This window comes from Artemia sp. Qi Xiang Cuo, chromosome 12 (genome assembly GCF_049724085.1).
Source record: "Artemia sp. Qi Xiang Cuo chromosome 12, ASM4972408v1, whole genome shotgun sequence".
In the NCBI taxonomy this organism is placed as follows: domain Eukaryota; kingdom Metazoa; phylum Arthropoda; class Branchiopoda; order Anostraca; family Artemiidae; genus Artemia; species Artemia sp. Qi Xiang Cuo.
This window is the reverse complement of record NC_142805.1, coordinates 23,287,680-23,305,131: the sequence shown is the minus strand read 5'-3', so window position 1 is coordinate 23,305,131 and position 17,452 is coordinate 23,287,680. Positions and strand designations below refer to the sequence as shown.

Here is a 17,452-nt window from a genome sequence, read left to right as displayed (position 1 = left end):
ACTGTGACAAAGTAAACCACAAACAAACACTACTTAAATATTCCAACTCTTGCATTTCAATGATAGAAATTCAAAATGAACTTTGAAAAATCAAGAGAATGTAACAGTGACAATGTAAATCACAACCAAACACTACTGAAATAGTCCAACTCTTACATTTCACAGAAAGAAATTCAAATGAACTTTGAAGAATCAAGAAAATGTAACTGTGACAAGGTAAACCACAACCAAACACTACTGAAATATTCCAACTCTTGCATTTCAACAAAGGAAATTCAAAATGAGCTTTGAAAAATCAAGAAAATGTAACTGTGACATGGTAAACCACAACCGAACGCTACTGAAATATTCCAACTATTGCTTTTCAACAAAAGAAATTCAAAATGAACCTTGAAAAATCAAGAAAATGTAACTGTGACAAGGTAAACCACAACCAAACACTACTGAAATATTCTAACTCTTGCATTTCAAGTACAGAAATTCAAAATGAACTTTGAAAAATCAAGAAAATTTAGCTTTGACAAGGTAAACCATAACCTAACACTACTGAAATATTCCAACTCGTGCATTTCAAAGAAGTAAATTAAAAATGAGCTTTGAAAATCTAGAAATTTTAAATGTGACATGGTAAACAACAACCGAACGATGCTGAAATTGTCCAACTCTTGCACTTCAACGAATCAAATTCAAATGAACTTTTAAAAATAAAGAAATGTAAATGTGACAAGGTAAACCACAAGCAAACACTACTGAAATAGTCCAACTATTGCTTTTCAACGAAAGAAATTCAAAATGAACTTTGAAAAATCAAGAAAATTTAACTGTGACAAGGTAAACCACAACCAAACACTACTGAAATAGTCCAACTCTTGCATTTCAATGAAAGAAATTCAAATGAACCTTGAAAAATCAAGAAAATGTAACTGTGACAAGGTAAACCACAACCAAACACTACTGAAATATTCCAACTCTTGCATTTCAACAAAGGAAATTCAAAATGATCTTTGAAAAATCAAGAAAATGTAACTTTGATATGGTAAACCACAACCGAACGCTACTGAAATATTCCAACTCTTGCATTTAAACAAAAGAAATTCAAAATGAACTTTGAAAAATCAAGAAAATGTAACTGTGACAAGGTAAACCACGACCAAACACTACTGAAATATTCCAACTCTTGCATTTCAACGAAAGAAATTCAAAATGAACTTTGAAAAATCAAGAAAATTTAGCTGTGACAAGGTAAACCACAACCAAAAACTACTGAAATATTCCAACTCTTGCATTTCAATGAAAGAAATTCAGAATGAACTTTGAAAAATCAAGAAAATGTAACTGTGACAAGGTAAACCACAACCGAACGCTACTGAAATATTCCAACTCTTGCATTTCAACTAAAGAAATTCAGAATGAACTTTGAAAAATCAAGAAAATGTAACTGTGACAAGGTAAACCACAACCAAACGCTACTGGGATGGGCTTTGGGGTCCGGAGAGGGCTTTGGGGGGTCGAGGGGGGCCTTGGGGCTGCCGGGTGGGCCTTTGGGGGCCGGGGGGACATTGGAGGCTGGGGGGAGGGCCTTGGGGGCCCAGGAAGGGCGTTGGGGGGGGGGGGGGCCACTTCAGGACTGATGGGGCCTTGGGGAACCGGGGGTCCGTGGTGGGGCCGAGGGAGGCCCGGGGGGGGGCCGGGAGGGAAGTGTGGAGCCGGGGGGCCCTTTGGGGACCGGTGGAGGGCCTGTGGAACACTGTTGGTCGGTTGGAAACTCGTTGGGCCTTTGGGGGGCGGGGGATGGCTTGGGGGGGTCTTGGGGGGTCTTTGGGAGGCGCTGGGAGGGCCTTTGGGGGCCTGGGGGACATTTGGGGCCCGGTGGCGGGCCTCTGGGGCACCGGGTGGGCTTTGGGGGGTCTGGGGGGCACTTGAGGACCGATTGGTCCTTTGGGAGCCCGGTGGACCTTTGGGGGCCAGGGGGATGGCCTTTGGGGGTCCGGGGGGCCAGTTGGGAGCCTGGGGGACATATGGGGACCGGTGGAGGGCCTTTGGAACCCTGTTGGTCTTTTGGAAACTCGATGGGCCTTTGGGGGGCCCGGGGATGGCCGTTGAGGGTCTGGGGTGGGCCTTTGGGGGCGCCGGTGGCCCTTTGGGAGCTTGGGGGACCTTTGAGTGTTCGGGGGGGCAGTTGGGGGCCTGGGGGACATTTGGGGACCGGTGGAGGGCCTTTGGGAGCTTGGGGGGCTTTGAGGACCGGGGGCTTCCTTCGGGGTGGGGGGGGGGCAGCGGAGCCCTTTGGGGTTGGGTTAGAGGACCTCACAACACTGTTCAAATGAAGCTTGTGTATTATAACGACCACACTCAAATTCTCTTCTAAAATCTCTTCAAAAATCTTCTTTTAAAATGTCTCTATCTGTTTCGCCGAAATAGTTCCATAACCTGTCTAAAACGGTTTCGCCCAAATAATCCCTAAACGTAAATTCAGCGTGTTCCTTTGTTATTGGCATCTCTGCGCTAACGCATTTCAAATTAATAGGAAACCTTTTCGCGCGCTAAAACAATTCATCGCTAAGATGTTTCTTGCCTAATTGTTTCCATGGCCTTTGGTTATTAATATCTTTTGGAGTTCGACCAGTAGAACTGTTCCCGAGGCGAAGACATTAATGACTTGGATCTATTCCTGGAGAAATGTTTCTAGGCGGAAATTTTTAAAGTCTGACAGATGATGTCATTGATTGATTGATCTGTCAAGAAAGGGAAATTAATTTGTTGTTTCTAAGGGGAATTATTGATTCACTATAGGTGAATTGAGGTCGACAGCACAGGTGTTCCAAATTCCGGGTTTTTGTTGTTGTAAGTGCACGCTCTCAGCGAATGTCAAGGTCGTTGTTGTTGTTGTTGACACACTTTGATTACGCAATCAAGTTCTCGGAAATTCACTCCCCCTCGAGTCCTAGATCAATAACATTGTTCCCGTTAGAATTCAATGCGCATGTGCAACCTTCGCCCCGGAGCTATTACACATAGAAACATCAAATAAATCGACCTTGGAAAAAGAGGTCATTGACCCCATTAACCACATGTTCTCCCTAATGACTCTATGCCCATATATGGTGTTCGCGTGGGAGTTTTAAAAAAAGTGTCCGGATCGGGATTCGAAGGGGTGGTGTTATCGTCGGAGTCAATAAGGCCCTTCTACTGATAGGGGCAGACGAAGGAACTTATGACAGAATGGAGGACTCAAACTATTTCATCACATGAGGACAGCTTTCCCTCCAACGTATATCAAATAGTAGACTGTACGACAAACCTGGTTCGATTCCACTTTCTAGGGTTATAATGAAAGAAGGATTAAGTTGGTCGCGTTTGACGAATGAAGAATGGCATAATGCAAACAATTATGCTTTTCTGTTCATTCATATGAGGTCAAATTAACGATGACTGGGTTGGAAGAGTTCATAAGGAATTATAATTTATATATTATATATTATAATAAATATATAAATATATAATATATAAATATATATTTATATATTATAATAAGGAATTATAATATAAAGAGGAAATTATAAATTAATGAGAGAGGTTAAAGAGGGAAGGTTCATAATAGACTAGGGTGGAGAAGAGCATGCGCAGCTGTGTTGGTGACAGGGTGCCAGTGGCATAATTTTGTCAAAATCCTGGCGGGAGGCAAAGTTGGAGCCAATTTTCCCAAATCAAGTGAAAATGGCAGGGAACAATGAGCCATATATTACCATAAGAGCAAAATATATACTAGAGAAAACTGACCTGTTTCTCTGGATGCTTGAATAATACAGGGTTATCTTAGTTTTTACAAGAATTTTTGCAGAAAATAAATATCAGCTTGGAATGGGAGGGGGAACTGAGGCCTGGAGGAGACAGTTGCCCCCTGCCCCATAATAAACTAGGCACCTGCAGGGGGCTTGCTATAGAAGTGTGTTATTTTGTTAGTAGTAGCAGGCACAAATGCAGGATTTTTTTGTGGTCCAGTATTAAAAAAACAGATTTTATTGGATGATTTGAATAAGAAGTGCCCAGAAATTCGGGGGAGTCTAGGATATCAAGGAAGCCAAAGCTCTGATTCACCTACACATCTCCTAAATAATAGAAGTATTTTAAGTGGAAAAAGTCTAGGAAGATACAGCAACGAAAACTGGATATTTCATGAAATTAATTAAAAAAAACTTTTTCCACAAATAACTTTTTGAAAAAAAGTAAAGAACTCAATTAAACCAAAAATTAACAAACACAGAACCAAATAATCTACCAAGCATACAACTACCACAAATAAGTATCAATGAATAAATGAAATCCAAAACAAGCAGAAATTAAAATAAATCACAGAGTCAAACTCAAAACGAGCAGAAATTAATTAGAGTAGGTTTCAAAACCCACTATGCTTTCTAAAAGCCAGAATATAATTTGTACTTTACTGAAAAAATTCAAATGAATTTACTGAAAAAATGTGCATTGTCAGTTTAATATATATCTGCTGATATTTATTCCTTAAAATCTTGATTAATTTTTAATTTCTTAAAATTTTAAAAATGAAAACATTTCAAAAAATTTTTTCAGTAAAGTACAAAATTATATTCTGGCTTTTAGAAAGCATGGGGGCTTAGAACCCTACTCATATCAACTTCTGCTCGTTTCAAGTTTGACTCTGTGATTTATTTTAGTTTCTCTTTGTTTTGGGGTTCATTTATTTATTGATTCTGATTTGTGGTAGTTATATGCTCGGTAGATTTTTTTGTTTTATTTTTGTTCATTTTTGGTTTAATAGGGTTCTTTACTTCTTTTTCAAAAACTTATTTTGTGGAAATTTTTTTTAAATTAATTTCTGTTCGTATTATATTGACATAGCCTTTTTCAGAGAAAAAGACAGAGCCTCTTTTTTTGGTCACTTCTGACTATTAATACGAGCACTAGCCCTCTCAATTCCCAATTGATTGAGCCCTTTTTAAAGCTTCTACGACAACCCTTTCTATAAGAACCTTATATGTCCCCGGGATATAACTTACAACCTTTGCCCTGGGGGCTGCGAGGGGTTTGTCTTCCTCAAAGACATAATTTCTGGACCTTTCAACTACGTTGAACAAAATGACTATCTCAAAATTTTGATTGATTGTATTCGAGGAAGTGGTGTGCGTGAAAAGGGAGTTAGTTGCCCTCCAATCTCTTTCGACTATTAAAAAAGGGTACTAGCCCTTTGAATTTCCATTCTAATGAGCCCTTTTTTAAGTTTTTACGACAACGCTTTCTATAAGAAAAAAAACCTTAAATGCCCCCAGGACATAACTTACAACCTTTGCCCTGAGGTTCCTGGGGAGAGTGTCCTCTTTAAAGACATATTTTCCAGATTTTTCAACTACTTTGAACAAAAAAGCTATCTCAAAATTTTGATTGGATGTGTTATGGGAAATGGGGGGCGTGAAAGGGGTGTTGGTTGCCTTCCAATCACTTTAGGCTATTAAAAAGGCACATGCCCTTCCAATTTCCAATCGAATGAGCCCTTATCGTAGTTTCTACGACAAGTCTTTCGATACGAAGTGCCCTGGTCTAAAAGAAATAAAATAATACATTGTGCCAACATCGTTTTTTACTTAGGCAGTGCTATTGCGCTGCCCATGAAAAAACTTTTTTCATGGAAAAAACCTGTTCTGGAAAAAAGCCTATAATTATAGGTTTTTGCATAATCGAATGAATAAAGGCAGGCAAATTGAAATCTAATGCTGTCTTCAAGAAAAAAAACCTTAATTCTGCACACTGCCCACGTCTTTCTTACCATTGTGTTGCTTCATTTATTCCCCCTAGAGGGATATTCTGTTTTGTTAGGACTAAATAATTACTTCTAGGATTTTCTTCTTCTTCAACCTTAAATAAGTCGGTTTAACGAACCGTAGCAAACCGAATTAATAGAGGACTAGATGCTTTGTTTAATGAAGTTGTAAGAAAATGGAGAATTTGTATGAATGCAGGAATTGTCCAGTCCCTTTTTCCAAGCGTCAAATGATAACAATAAAAAGTGCATTCCCTAAAATGCCAGTATTTCAAACAGTTCTTGGAAACGAACTGTAAGTAAGGAGCGACCCGGCTCAATGGTAACCGAAACTCTAAAACACGGAATTTTGGTACCAATAGATACATCAAAAGAATCAGATTTTAATGATGATTTCAAATATATAAGTTTGATCAAATTTAGTCTTACCCATCAAAAGTTAAGCACCTGAAAAAATTTGGCTAATTTTCGAAAAAAGGGAGAAAGACCCCCTAAAAGTTATAGAACCTTAATGAAAATCACATTATCATATTCAGCGTATCAGAGAACCCTACTGTAGAGGTTTCAAGTTCCTATCTACAAAAACGTGGAATTTTGCATTTTTTGCCAGAAAAAAGATACACGGGTACGTGTTTATTTATTTGTTTGTTTTTGTTTTTTTTTTCTTTTCCCCAGGGGTAATCGTATTGACCCAGTGGTCCTAGAATATCGTAGGAGGGCTCAGTGGAACGGAAATTAAAAGTTCTAGTGCCCTTTTTAAGTAACCCAAAAAAATGGAGGGCAACTAGGCCCCCTCCCACGCTCATTTTTTTCTCAAAGTCACCCAATTAAAATTTTGAGATAGCCATTTTGTTCAAAATAGTCGAAAATCTAATAAATATGTCTTTTACGATGACTTAATCCCCCACAGTTCCCAGGGGAAGGACTGCAAGTTATGAACTTTGCCCATTGCTTACATATTGTATTGGTAATTGGGAAGTATACAGACATTTTCAGGAAGAATTTTTTTCTGGTGGGGGGGGGGGGGCGGGAGGAGGGGGTTAATCGGGAGAACCTTTCCGTGGTGGATGTTTCTTTGGGGTAAGGGCCATTTCTATGAAGGGGGCACCGGATTTTCAAGCATTATTTAAAAAACGATCAGAAATTAAATAAAAAAAAACAAGTTTTTTCAAATGAAAGTAAGAAGCAACATTAGAACTTAAAACAAACAGAAATTATTACGTATATGAGGGGGTTCTCCCCCAATTCAATACCTCGCTCTTTACGCTTTAGTTTTTTTTAGTGCTTTCAAAAGAGCTATCTATTCTAATTAAAAGGCCTTTGTGATTCAGGGGTTTGTGAATAAAATTTTTTTTTAACTTTTAACGTAAAGAGCGTGGTATTGACTAAGGGGAGAACCCCATCATATACGTAATAACATATACATAATAAAAAAAAAACAATTAAAAAAAAAACAAGCGATAAGCCTCAATAGTAATCGAAACTTTTAAAAACGGAACTTTGATGTCAATAAATGTACCAAAAGAATGGGCTTATAATGCTGATTCTAAGTATATGAATTTTATTAAGTTTAGTATTACTCATCAAAGGCTACGAGCCTGAGAAAATTTACCTGATTTTGTAAAGAGGGGGAAACATCCCCTAAAAGTGAAAAAATTTTATTGAAAATCACACCGTCAGATTCAGCGTATCAGAAAACCCTATAACATAGGTTTCAAACTCATATCTGCAAAAATCTGCAACTTTGTATTTTTTGCCAGAAGCAAAATATACGAATATAGAACTTCGTTACGTAAATTAATTTGTAAATTACTTCAGAACCAAATTTAGAGACAGCCATTTAGCAAAAGAAAAGTAAAATTTTTATGCAAATTTTGTTTACTTATTCAATGACGGTGAGCCAAAATAAAAGCTGCATTAACTAAAAAACGATCAGAAATTAACTTAAAAAGCAAGTTTCTTAAACTGAAAGTAAGGAGCGACATTAAAACTTAAAACGAACAGAAATTAGTCCGTATATGAAAGGGGCTGTCCCCTCCTCAAAACCTCGCTCTTTACCCTAAAGTTTGACTCTGTCTCACAACTTAATTTTTTTAAACAAAAAAAAACTTTAGCGTAAAGAGCGAGGCGTTGAGGAGGGGACAGTCCCTTTCATATACGGAATAATTTCTGTTCGTTTTAAGTTCTAATGCCGCTCCTTACTTTCAGTTTAAAAAACTTGTTTTTTTTTATTTAAAATCTTAATAAGAAACACGAATTCATTTTAGTACTAATTATATATTCTACTCCTCAAGGGTGCAACCAACGACGGTCAGGGGGGAGGAAGACGATAAAAATTTTAGTTACGATCATAGCACCTATTCATTGGAAAATTTCCCTCCTCTGGAAATTAGTAGTTCAGTGGGAGCCCACTGAATTACTAATATATATATATATATATATATATATATATATATATATATATATATATATATATATATATATATATATATATATATATATATATATATATATATATAATGATGGTTTTGTGTTACTAATATATTGCTTATTATTTGTGCCTTGTCTTTCAGTCTTCAACTTTTTATCCCAATAAGGCTGAACTATGTCAGGAACTTTCTCAAGGGGGGGGGGGGCAGCAGCACACTCCACACCCCCCGGGAAATATGTGAAATAATGGCCTTATACAACAATTTTTTTGGGTGAAAAAATGCTTTAATGAATATGAAAATTTTTGCACTCCTTTCCTCATATGTCAAATGTTGATGCTAGAATTGTCTTTTAAAAAATGGCAGTATCTATGTAGCTATATGGAGCTCAAGAAATTTAGGTATAAGGTTCTAGCTTTCTACAAATCATGCACTAAATACTCTGCAAGATGGTCCGTGGGCTTCCTGGAAAAATCCAGTAGGAATTTTGACAGATAAACAAATAAAAATTATATATGTAACTTAGTTCAAGCAATAATCAAGAAAGGGGAGGGATGGCAAAAGAGGGGCTGGGCGGCCAAAAGGAGAATAGATAAAGAGAGTATAATGGAGAGACAGAGAAAATTACGTTTTATTTCTCGACTTTACAACACAGTGCAAAGTAAAATACACTAACATTGTATGAAACAACATGACAATCAGCTAAATTCAAAATAAGGTTTTTTTTTCTTGAATCCTTCCCCCCAGAACTTAGTCCAAAGTCAACACTAACACAGGACACAAAAAAGAAATCTCCTATTCAAAATCATAAAGACAGGAATTAATTAGTATGGCTTCAGAACTTCACTTCAAAATGGCTATTTTCTAAACAACTTATGCTAATGTCAAAAAGAAAACTTACCTAAGCGTAGTTCCTTTTATAGCAGCTACGATCTCTTCTGAACCAGGTTCTTCCCCACACTCAAACGAAACAGAGAAAAACTCCGAGCTATGTACCTAAAAATAAATATTTCTAAGAAAAGACAAAATAGAAAAACTAATACCCTAAAAAATTCTAATAAATGATTTACTCCCTAAATGTTCCTTTTACTTCCGCAGTGTCATATCTAAAGAGTTGGTAAGGTAATGTCAAGTTGGCTAATTAATATTTATCTTGGGATTTCTAAAATTTAGGATATTAATGCAGAGATACCATTTAGGGGAGTGCTAGAGTCGGGTTGGCCCCATCTTAGATTCAAAATCGCTGAGGTATTGGCCAAAAAGGGTAATTTTCTTTTCTTCCTTCTTTCCTTCTTTTATTTTTCATCAAGGGTGAATTGTAATTTCTAACAAGGAAACAAGAAAAGCAGCGACAGTTCTTACATTCTTCGACCGAACTGACATCAAAGCAATAATACCAAGTTAGTACATTACTAATGTCCCAGGAGGAACATAGAAGGAATTTTTCGTGCCCATTAGGGGGGGGGACTCATTTAAAAAAACACCTATATTTTTGATAATTACTGAAATATTTTGAATCAAGGTCTTTAATGTGTTTACCCTTTCGGCTATTGACATTTGCTTCGAAAAAAGATATTTGAACGTTAGAGTTTTTGCCTCTATATCTGATCTACGAGTGCGAATGAAAAAATTATTGTTTAGATTTATTATTTGGTGCTGAAGTGTTTTTGTTTTTCCTTTTCTCCTTTTGCATTTCTCCGCTCTTCCTTTTTTGTATAAGTGGGCAAAAATTAAATTATTATTATAAGATAGATACGAGCAACAAAATAGTTTTCAGAATATATTAGTGATAACTGTTGCGACATAATAAATGTAAGTAATATATTTTCTCCAATATCCAGGCAACTATGCAAAAATTAGGGGATAATTGTTTCAATGCTTTAAAATTAAACAGTTCGTGGTAACAAACTTTAAGTAAGGAATGACCCGGCTTAATAGTAACCGAAACTCTAAAAAATGGAATTTTGATACCAATAGATACATCAAAAGAACCTTTTGATGTAATAACCTTTTGATGTAGCGTAAAGAGTAAAGCACTGAGGAGGGGACAGCCCCTTTCTTATACGGAATAATTTCTGTTCGTTTTAAGTTTTAATGTCGCCCCTTACTTTCAGTTAAAAAACTTTTTTTTTATTTAATCAAGATAAGAAACGGATATATTTTTTTAAGTCTCAGGGAGGGACAATCTTTTTTCTTTTTGTTTGTGTCAAGTAGAAAATACTAAACAAGGTATTGTTTCAAAAGAGCAAAACGAACAAATTGCCCATGTTCCCCCTCCTCCATAGTTGGTGATCCTGATTTTTAGAGCAAACAGTAAGCTGTTGTTTATATATAATAATGCATTGAGCAACACCAACCACATTAATCCATTACTATAAATCAGTCTAGAAATGCCATGAATAAGCCTTTATTCTTAAGCATATTAGTCGCCTTACAAATCATTAAAGCACTTGAACAGAAACAATTCTTATCTTCCAAGAAAGCAGAGAAAGCAATATTTTGAAAAGACTTTCTTCAACACGTATAAAGCATTCTTTTACAACTGATTTGCTTTTTTTCACTTTTCTATAGGAGTGATAGAACAAAGAAATCAAGAGAAACTATTATCAACAAACATAACTTAAAGGAAATAACAAACAAAGACAATGTTAGACTCTTGAAAGGTTATTGTTTTCTACCAAGCATCTACTCAAGCATTATGTTTTCTAGACTTGACTTTTCTTATGTTCTTCAAATAATAAGCAATAATTTCACACGTTTTGTACTAATTATCATTTAAACTCCTTTGGTGTTCCTTGATATGAAGATTTTTATATTCTGTTTTATTTCAGAAAACCAGACGTACTATTTTCCCCAAAAAACATTCATTTCAGGAATTTGGCTCTGTCTATACCTCCCTCAGTGTCTCTCTTCCCTTTCTTTCTCACCCTCTCTTTTGCAACTTGACGAAATAAGCTCCCGAGTAAATACTGGCGTTCGTGCCAGGTAATTGTTAGACTCTTTGACTCTTAGAAGGTTAATGTGTTCTGCCATGTTTTTGCTCAAGCATGATGTTTTCAAGATTTGGTTTTTCCTGTGCTCTTTAAACAATAATGGAGAATTTCGTATGGTTTGTCCTAAGTATTATTTTACCTTGCTTCATTTTTCTTTAGATGAACTTTTGTTTCTACAGTCCATTGAAAAAAACTTAATCTTGCTATTGTTTCTTTGAGGGAATTCATCTCAGTGATTGTGTCTCTGCCTCTCCATTTTTATCTGGTTCTCTCTCTCTGTCTCTCTCTCTCTCTCTATATCTTTTTCTCTCTTTCTCTCTCTCTCTCTCTCTCTATCTCTCTCTCTTCCTCCCTCCATCTCTCTCTCTCTCTCTCTCTCTCTCTCTCTCTCTCTCTCCCTCTCTTTCTCTCCCGCTCTCTCCCCTCCATCTCTCTCTTTCTCCTGCTCTCTCTCTTTCTCTCTCTCTCTCTCTCTCTCTCTCTCTCTCTCTCTCTCTCTCTCTCTCTCTCTCTCTCTCTTGTTGTTTTGATGAATTAAGTCCCCTCCAAAGAATTTTGTGTCAAATAACTGTTATATCTGCTGGACCTATACCATCCTGCAAAACATATAATTAACATCTACATTGTAGTTTCACAGAACTTCTTCTTTCTCCCTTTCAGCAATAGATATCTCAAACGAATGAAAATTAAAATGGATGAATAAATTAAGAGGCGACATTTTAAGAGCAACAAGTTACTCCGTCTTTTCGAAGAGAAACTGCTGATTAATTGTATGTTATTCCACTATTTCTAAGTTGCTAAATAACAAATTAGTTTTCTGCTATATGACCGAGGGGTAACAACTGGGCATTTTGAGGGACACCTGGAGGCATGAGGCACGGAGGCACGCCGGAGGCACGGAGGCACAACCGGAGGCACGGAGCTATCGTTTGAGACGGATTCAAAAGATTCACCTAAATACCAAACCTTGATATTTGGCGATCAAGTTTGGCATGTATTTGTTAGCACGTATTTCCACAGAGAGAACCATGAACTGTGAAGACCCTAGAACCGATATACTAGCTGTGATAAACTTCTCATCCGGTAGGTTTTAGTTTTCGCTACAATCAGCTTTAAATACAAAACTTGGTATATACATTTTTATAACACAACTACCTCAAGGTCCCAAAAAAGGTAGTTTAGAAGATTTGAATAACTGGAGACAGGTTACCCTCAACTCATGCGAATACAGACTACTGTCAAAAGTACTATCAATGAGAGTCAAGAAAGAAAGCGAAAGCTAACACGAAGGAATTGAAAAGAGAAATACAGCAAATGTGCTCAGCCGTATAAGAAATCTATTGATTCACAATGATAGATGATAGACAAGTGCATAAGGCTTAATAGAGAAGTAAATAATTACAATACGGTATTTCACAAGAAAACACTTGTCCAAAAGGTCTCAGGTGAGGTCCCATGCCTGCGGTAAAACTAAGTCATGAAGTCTTAAAGATATAAAGCATAAATTGTGGATGCATTTCTTGAGACTTATAATATAATTTAAAGAGTTCTCCATGGCAAGGTGGTAAACAAACACTTCACTACAGCTATACAACTTAAAATAAGAAAGAAATTGATTGGTTGTGATTCGATGGGACCGTACTAAGGATTTTAGGTGGTTGATAATAATACAGTTCCGTAAATAATACATTGATGGATGATAGACAAGTGCATAAGGTTTAATTGAGAAGTAAATAATTACAATACAGTATTTCATGATAGACAATGATTCACACCTAGATCCCGGAATGCAATCCAGACTCTTAAAAATTATATCAACAACTCACGCGAAGGGGAGACGAGAGGCACAAACACTTGAGCTGGAAGGACCAGCCCCGCTGTGGGTGGTCTTCGCGTCTGGTGGAGACCGGTCGTAAGACTCTTTCCAGTTATATCCATTTGTATCGAGGTTTTTTCCGCAAAACACCGAATTAAAAGGACACTGGAACTGAGCTCTACTGAGCATAACAAGTTTTCCGATGGTATTCATCGCTTCCGCTGCCCTGGATTTCGGAATGCATTCGAAACTCATAAAATTATATCAAGAACTCAAGCGAATGGGGGACGAGGGGTGCACGCACTTGAGCTGGAAGGACCAGCCCCGCCGTGGGTGGCCTCCTCGTCCGTAGGAGACATGGTTTAAGATTCTTTTCAGTTACATCAATTTTTAGCGAAGTTTTAGCAAAAAAAAGAAAATAAAAGAAGGAAAAAAGTGCCACCGCAAGAATGGTTTTTTTGTTGACGGAGGACACGTAGTCTACGGGAGAACAAATAGTTTTCTTGTGTTAAAAAATTTTAAAGTTGTAACAGTAAGCCCGAATAAGCCTTTTGGAAGACCACCTTTAAAATTCGAATTCGTATTAGTGAAAATTGAAGGATAGGAATTTTATGGAATTGAAGTAAAAATGCCACTGGAAGGGCGTCTCCTATAGGGGATAGGACACCGTGTAACGGGGGGGGGGGGCGATAGATATTTGGCAAGAAAAAAGTTAAATGGTAGTGTGCCTTCATGTCCACTAATACATTGACTGGTACATAATTTTTTTTTTTTTTTGAAGTTTAGGAGATATGATAATGTATAAAGTTATAAGATTTATATGTTTCTGTATTAAAATATCACCAAGTGGAGAGGAGGAGGGGAGGGAAAAAAATAACAACTACCTTTGAAAAATTTTAAACAAAATTCTTTCTGTTGACACACAGAACATGGTGATGGTGGTGGTTATGGTCTTGAGGTCAGTTTTAGGCTTATGTGCCATTTTTAACCTGATGATTGCGATGCTGACGAGACATCAAAAAAGTGGAACCCTTTTTACTGAATAAATGAATTCAGCTTTGTTAAGACGTCTGAGTCAAAGCCAAAGACAATGTTGGTGCCGATTTCCATAGAAACGGGTTCTGCTGAATGCATGATATACAGGCTGGAGTCACAGTAACCCTGGTCTACCGATGCGGCAGTTAATGTGAGATCAGCATTCAGCCGGAACCAGTGGCACAGAATTGCTATGTCGTCAGGGAACGGCATCGCCATGTTCTGAGTGTCAACAGAGTGGCATCTTCGCCCAGACAAGTAGCCAAACTGTATGACCCACCCAACTAATACTCTCTTTCCCCTGCCAACAGGTCTGTAAACGCACCATTCACCGATACGCAATTCCGATTTCACACCGACCTCTGCATTGGTTTGTGGCGACTTACGTAGTCCTACTCGTCGGCCCTGGACCATCACCCGTTTTAATCGGTCACTACTCAGCTTCTCAGAGCTTTCCCTCAGAAGCCACAACAGCATGGATTTTTTATTGGTGTTGTGGAGCCGTCAGAAGTCTTGAAAAGACAAAACCTAGAATTCTTCATGTTCGTCACAGGCTCACTAACCCATTTTTTCTCAACTTGGTGTTTCACACAGTGAGCAATCACTGACAAATCTTCAAAGATGCCGTCACTTTCCGAGCCCAATTCAGTGTCAGTCGCGGAAGCCTTTCTCTGCTTATCTGACAGAGTATTTTCCTCTGAGTCATCGTCTGAGTCACTGTCGTGAAGTACAGAAAGAGGAATATTCGGTACATGGTGACCGAAAGCAGAAAGTACGTTGTCGGATATCAAGGCTTTCATTATTTGCTGACTTTCAATATGTGGTTACCCAAGTTCGAGTTTTATTTCATCGTCCCCAGGCAAAGAAAAATTGGAACTGACAGACACAACACCAATGGATCTAACTCGCATGGCCTTGGGCAAAGACAACTGTTCATTGAAATATTGAGCTTCAAAATCCGTTATACTTTCATATCGACGAATTCGATGTAGAAGTTGGAGGAACGAAAAGTTTATTACAGTACTGTAAGTGCTGGTTTGAGACCGCATCTTCCTAAAAAAATCTTCACACGGTTGGCTATTCATGTCGGAGGGTTTGAAAAGACGTTCTAGCCCAAGCCGTTTGAATCGACGAATGAGAAGCACTAGGGAATGCATATTTATCTCTAGGCAATGGTAAAGGTTTGTGGTAATAAAATTCTCGTTCAAAGCATAATGTCCACCTTTTAGGACCCAGGATCTCCAATGTCGAACGCAGTAAACAATACGGCCAAGCAGGGCCGTATCCAGGATTTTTGTTCAGGGGGGGTTTTACTAGTTTTTGACTTTTTTTTTGGGGGGGGGGGTTACTAATTTTTGATTCAGTTTTCGACTAATTTTACTGATTTTTACCTAGGTTTTACTAATTTTGGACTTATTTTCGAGTCGGTCAAAAAATTTCGGGGGGGGGGGTTCAAACCGGGTAACCCCCCCCCCTGGATACGGCCTTGCGGCCAAGTAAAGATAACCTCTCAAGAGGAGAAAGTTTGCCGTCGTAAAAAACGCGCCGTACGCTTTACATAAGCCAAAGATAAAACTGTGTTCCTTCGCTTCCAGGAACACGCTGTTTCATTAAAGACTGAATCCTCTCATGTGACAGTCTTACTCATGCATCGTAATTTATTATGGCGTCACTGTTTAGGTCACTGGGGTTTAAGAAATGCGAGTCCCTTGGCTGTCCCTGGACAGCTTTCTTAACGTCAGATACGGATATAGTATAAGGTCCAATTTGTAACATAACACTGGGACGAGCAAGGCACGCTCTGAACTTTCACATAATATGGACCACGTCCTGGAAGTCAGGAGAACGCTCTGTCAAGCGGATTCAACGCAACTCCAAAATCTGTTCCATCTCACTTGCTCATGGACGACCGCGTCTTCATATTTTCTGCAGCTCATCAAAATAATTATTTGCAACTTTCTGCCAAGCTTTCTGGAGCACCAGAATCACCCTGTATTTAGATACCCTTCCTCTAGGCCTAGCCTATATTTACACAGCATGGTATAGCCTATTATTTAAGCAGGCTGGACCCCCCTACCCCACACAAAAAAAAACTATCACTTGCCCTAACTCTATACCTATGCTTGGATTACCTAAAATTTGGTTCCTCTTGATCTGGGCTCTCCATATCAGCAAAATTACATCAGAATAATTACAAACAACGGCGAGAATCAGTGTTGCCAGCTTCTGGTGCGAATTCCCTGTTAAGTTTAAAAAAATCCCTAATTTTTGAACAAGCAACGAGGCCGGGTGTCTCGGAGGCACGGAGGCAGGCCGGAGGCACGGAGGCATGCCGGAGGCACAGAGGCACAGCCGGAGGCACGAAGGAAGGGACACCTGCGACGGTCAGTTATTAGCCCCTCGTATATGACAATTTGCAGAACTTAAATTTTCCCCGAGGATCTTTCATTTCTGAAGGGATTATTTTAAGGCCAAATGCTGCCCCTTCAGTGTTTTAGCATTACAGTTTTATAAAGAGGGTTTGAGAATAAAATTTTGAGCTATTTTACTCATTAACGTCAAGTGATGCTCTTGATGCTAAGTAGCGTGGAAATCGACGTTTTTTTTTACAAACGTTATTCTTTACACATATTTTCATGTAAATTTGACGTTATCGACGTCAATAAGCAATTTCATGTAAATTGACGGTTTTTAAAACGTTATTCTTTACACATATTTTCATATAAATTTGACGTTATCGACGTCAATAAGTAATTTCATGTAAATCGACGTTTTTTAAAACGTTATTCTTAACACATATTTTCATGTAAATGTGCCATAGTTTGCTCTTTCTGTCTTTTATCATTTTGTTTTTGCAATTTCCTTTTTTTTTCGACTTAAAACATTAACCGGTTATTGAAACCTTGGTTGACGCTCACTAGTGTTGCTGATGTTACAATATCAAGGTCATCAAAATGAAAATATTTTTTTCCTCCTTGAGCCATCTTAGGTCTATTCATAACTGAAACAACGATTTTTTAAGATTTTCTTTTAGTTGTTTCAAAATTTAGTGTTTTCTAAATTGAACCGTCCAAATAAATATGCAATACTAACTAGGCAAATTTGACAGCGCTTTCTGCTCGTAAAGTTCGACATTGGAGATCCTGGGTCCTAAAAAGTAGACATTATGCTTTGAACAAGAATTTTATTACCACAAACCTTTACCTTTGCCTAGAGATAAATATGCATTCCCTAGTGCTTCTCATTCGTCGATTCAAACGCCTTGGACTTGAACGCCTTTTCAAACTCTCCGACATGAATAGCCAACCGTGTGAAGATTTTTTTAGGAAGATGCGGTCTCAAACCAGCACTTACAGTACTGTAATAAACTTTTCGTTCCTCCAACTTC

General features: G+C 37.9%; 1 protein-coding gene across 1 annotated transcript in view; it reads right to left on the bottom strand.

Moving 5' to 3' along the window:
* The window catches only part of LOC148945906 (uncharacterized), a 684,784-nt gene that overhangs the window by 336,704 nt on the left and 330,628 nt on the right, over window positions 1-17,452 (bottom strand). The window contains exon 7 of the mRNA XM_089097548.1: window positions 9,122-9,216. Within this exon, the coding sequence (XP_088953674.1) occupies window positions 9,122-9,216 (95 nt within the window). The remainder of the gene's footprint in view (window positions 1-9,121; window positions 9,217-17,452) is intronic.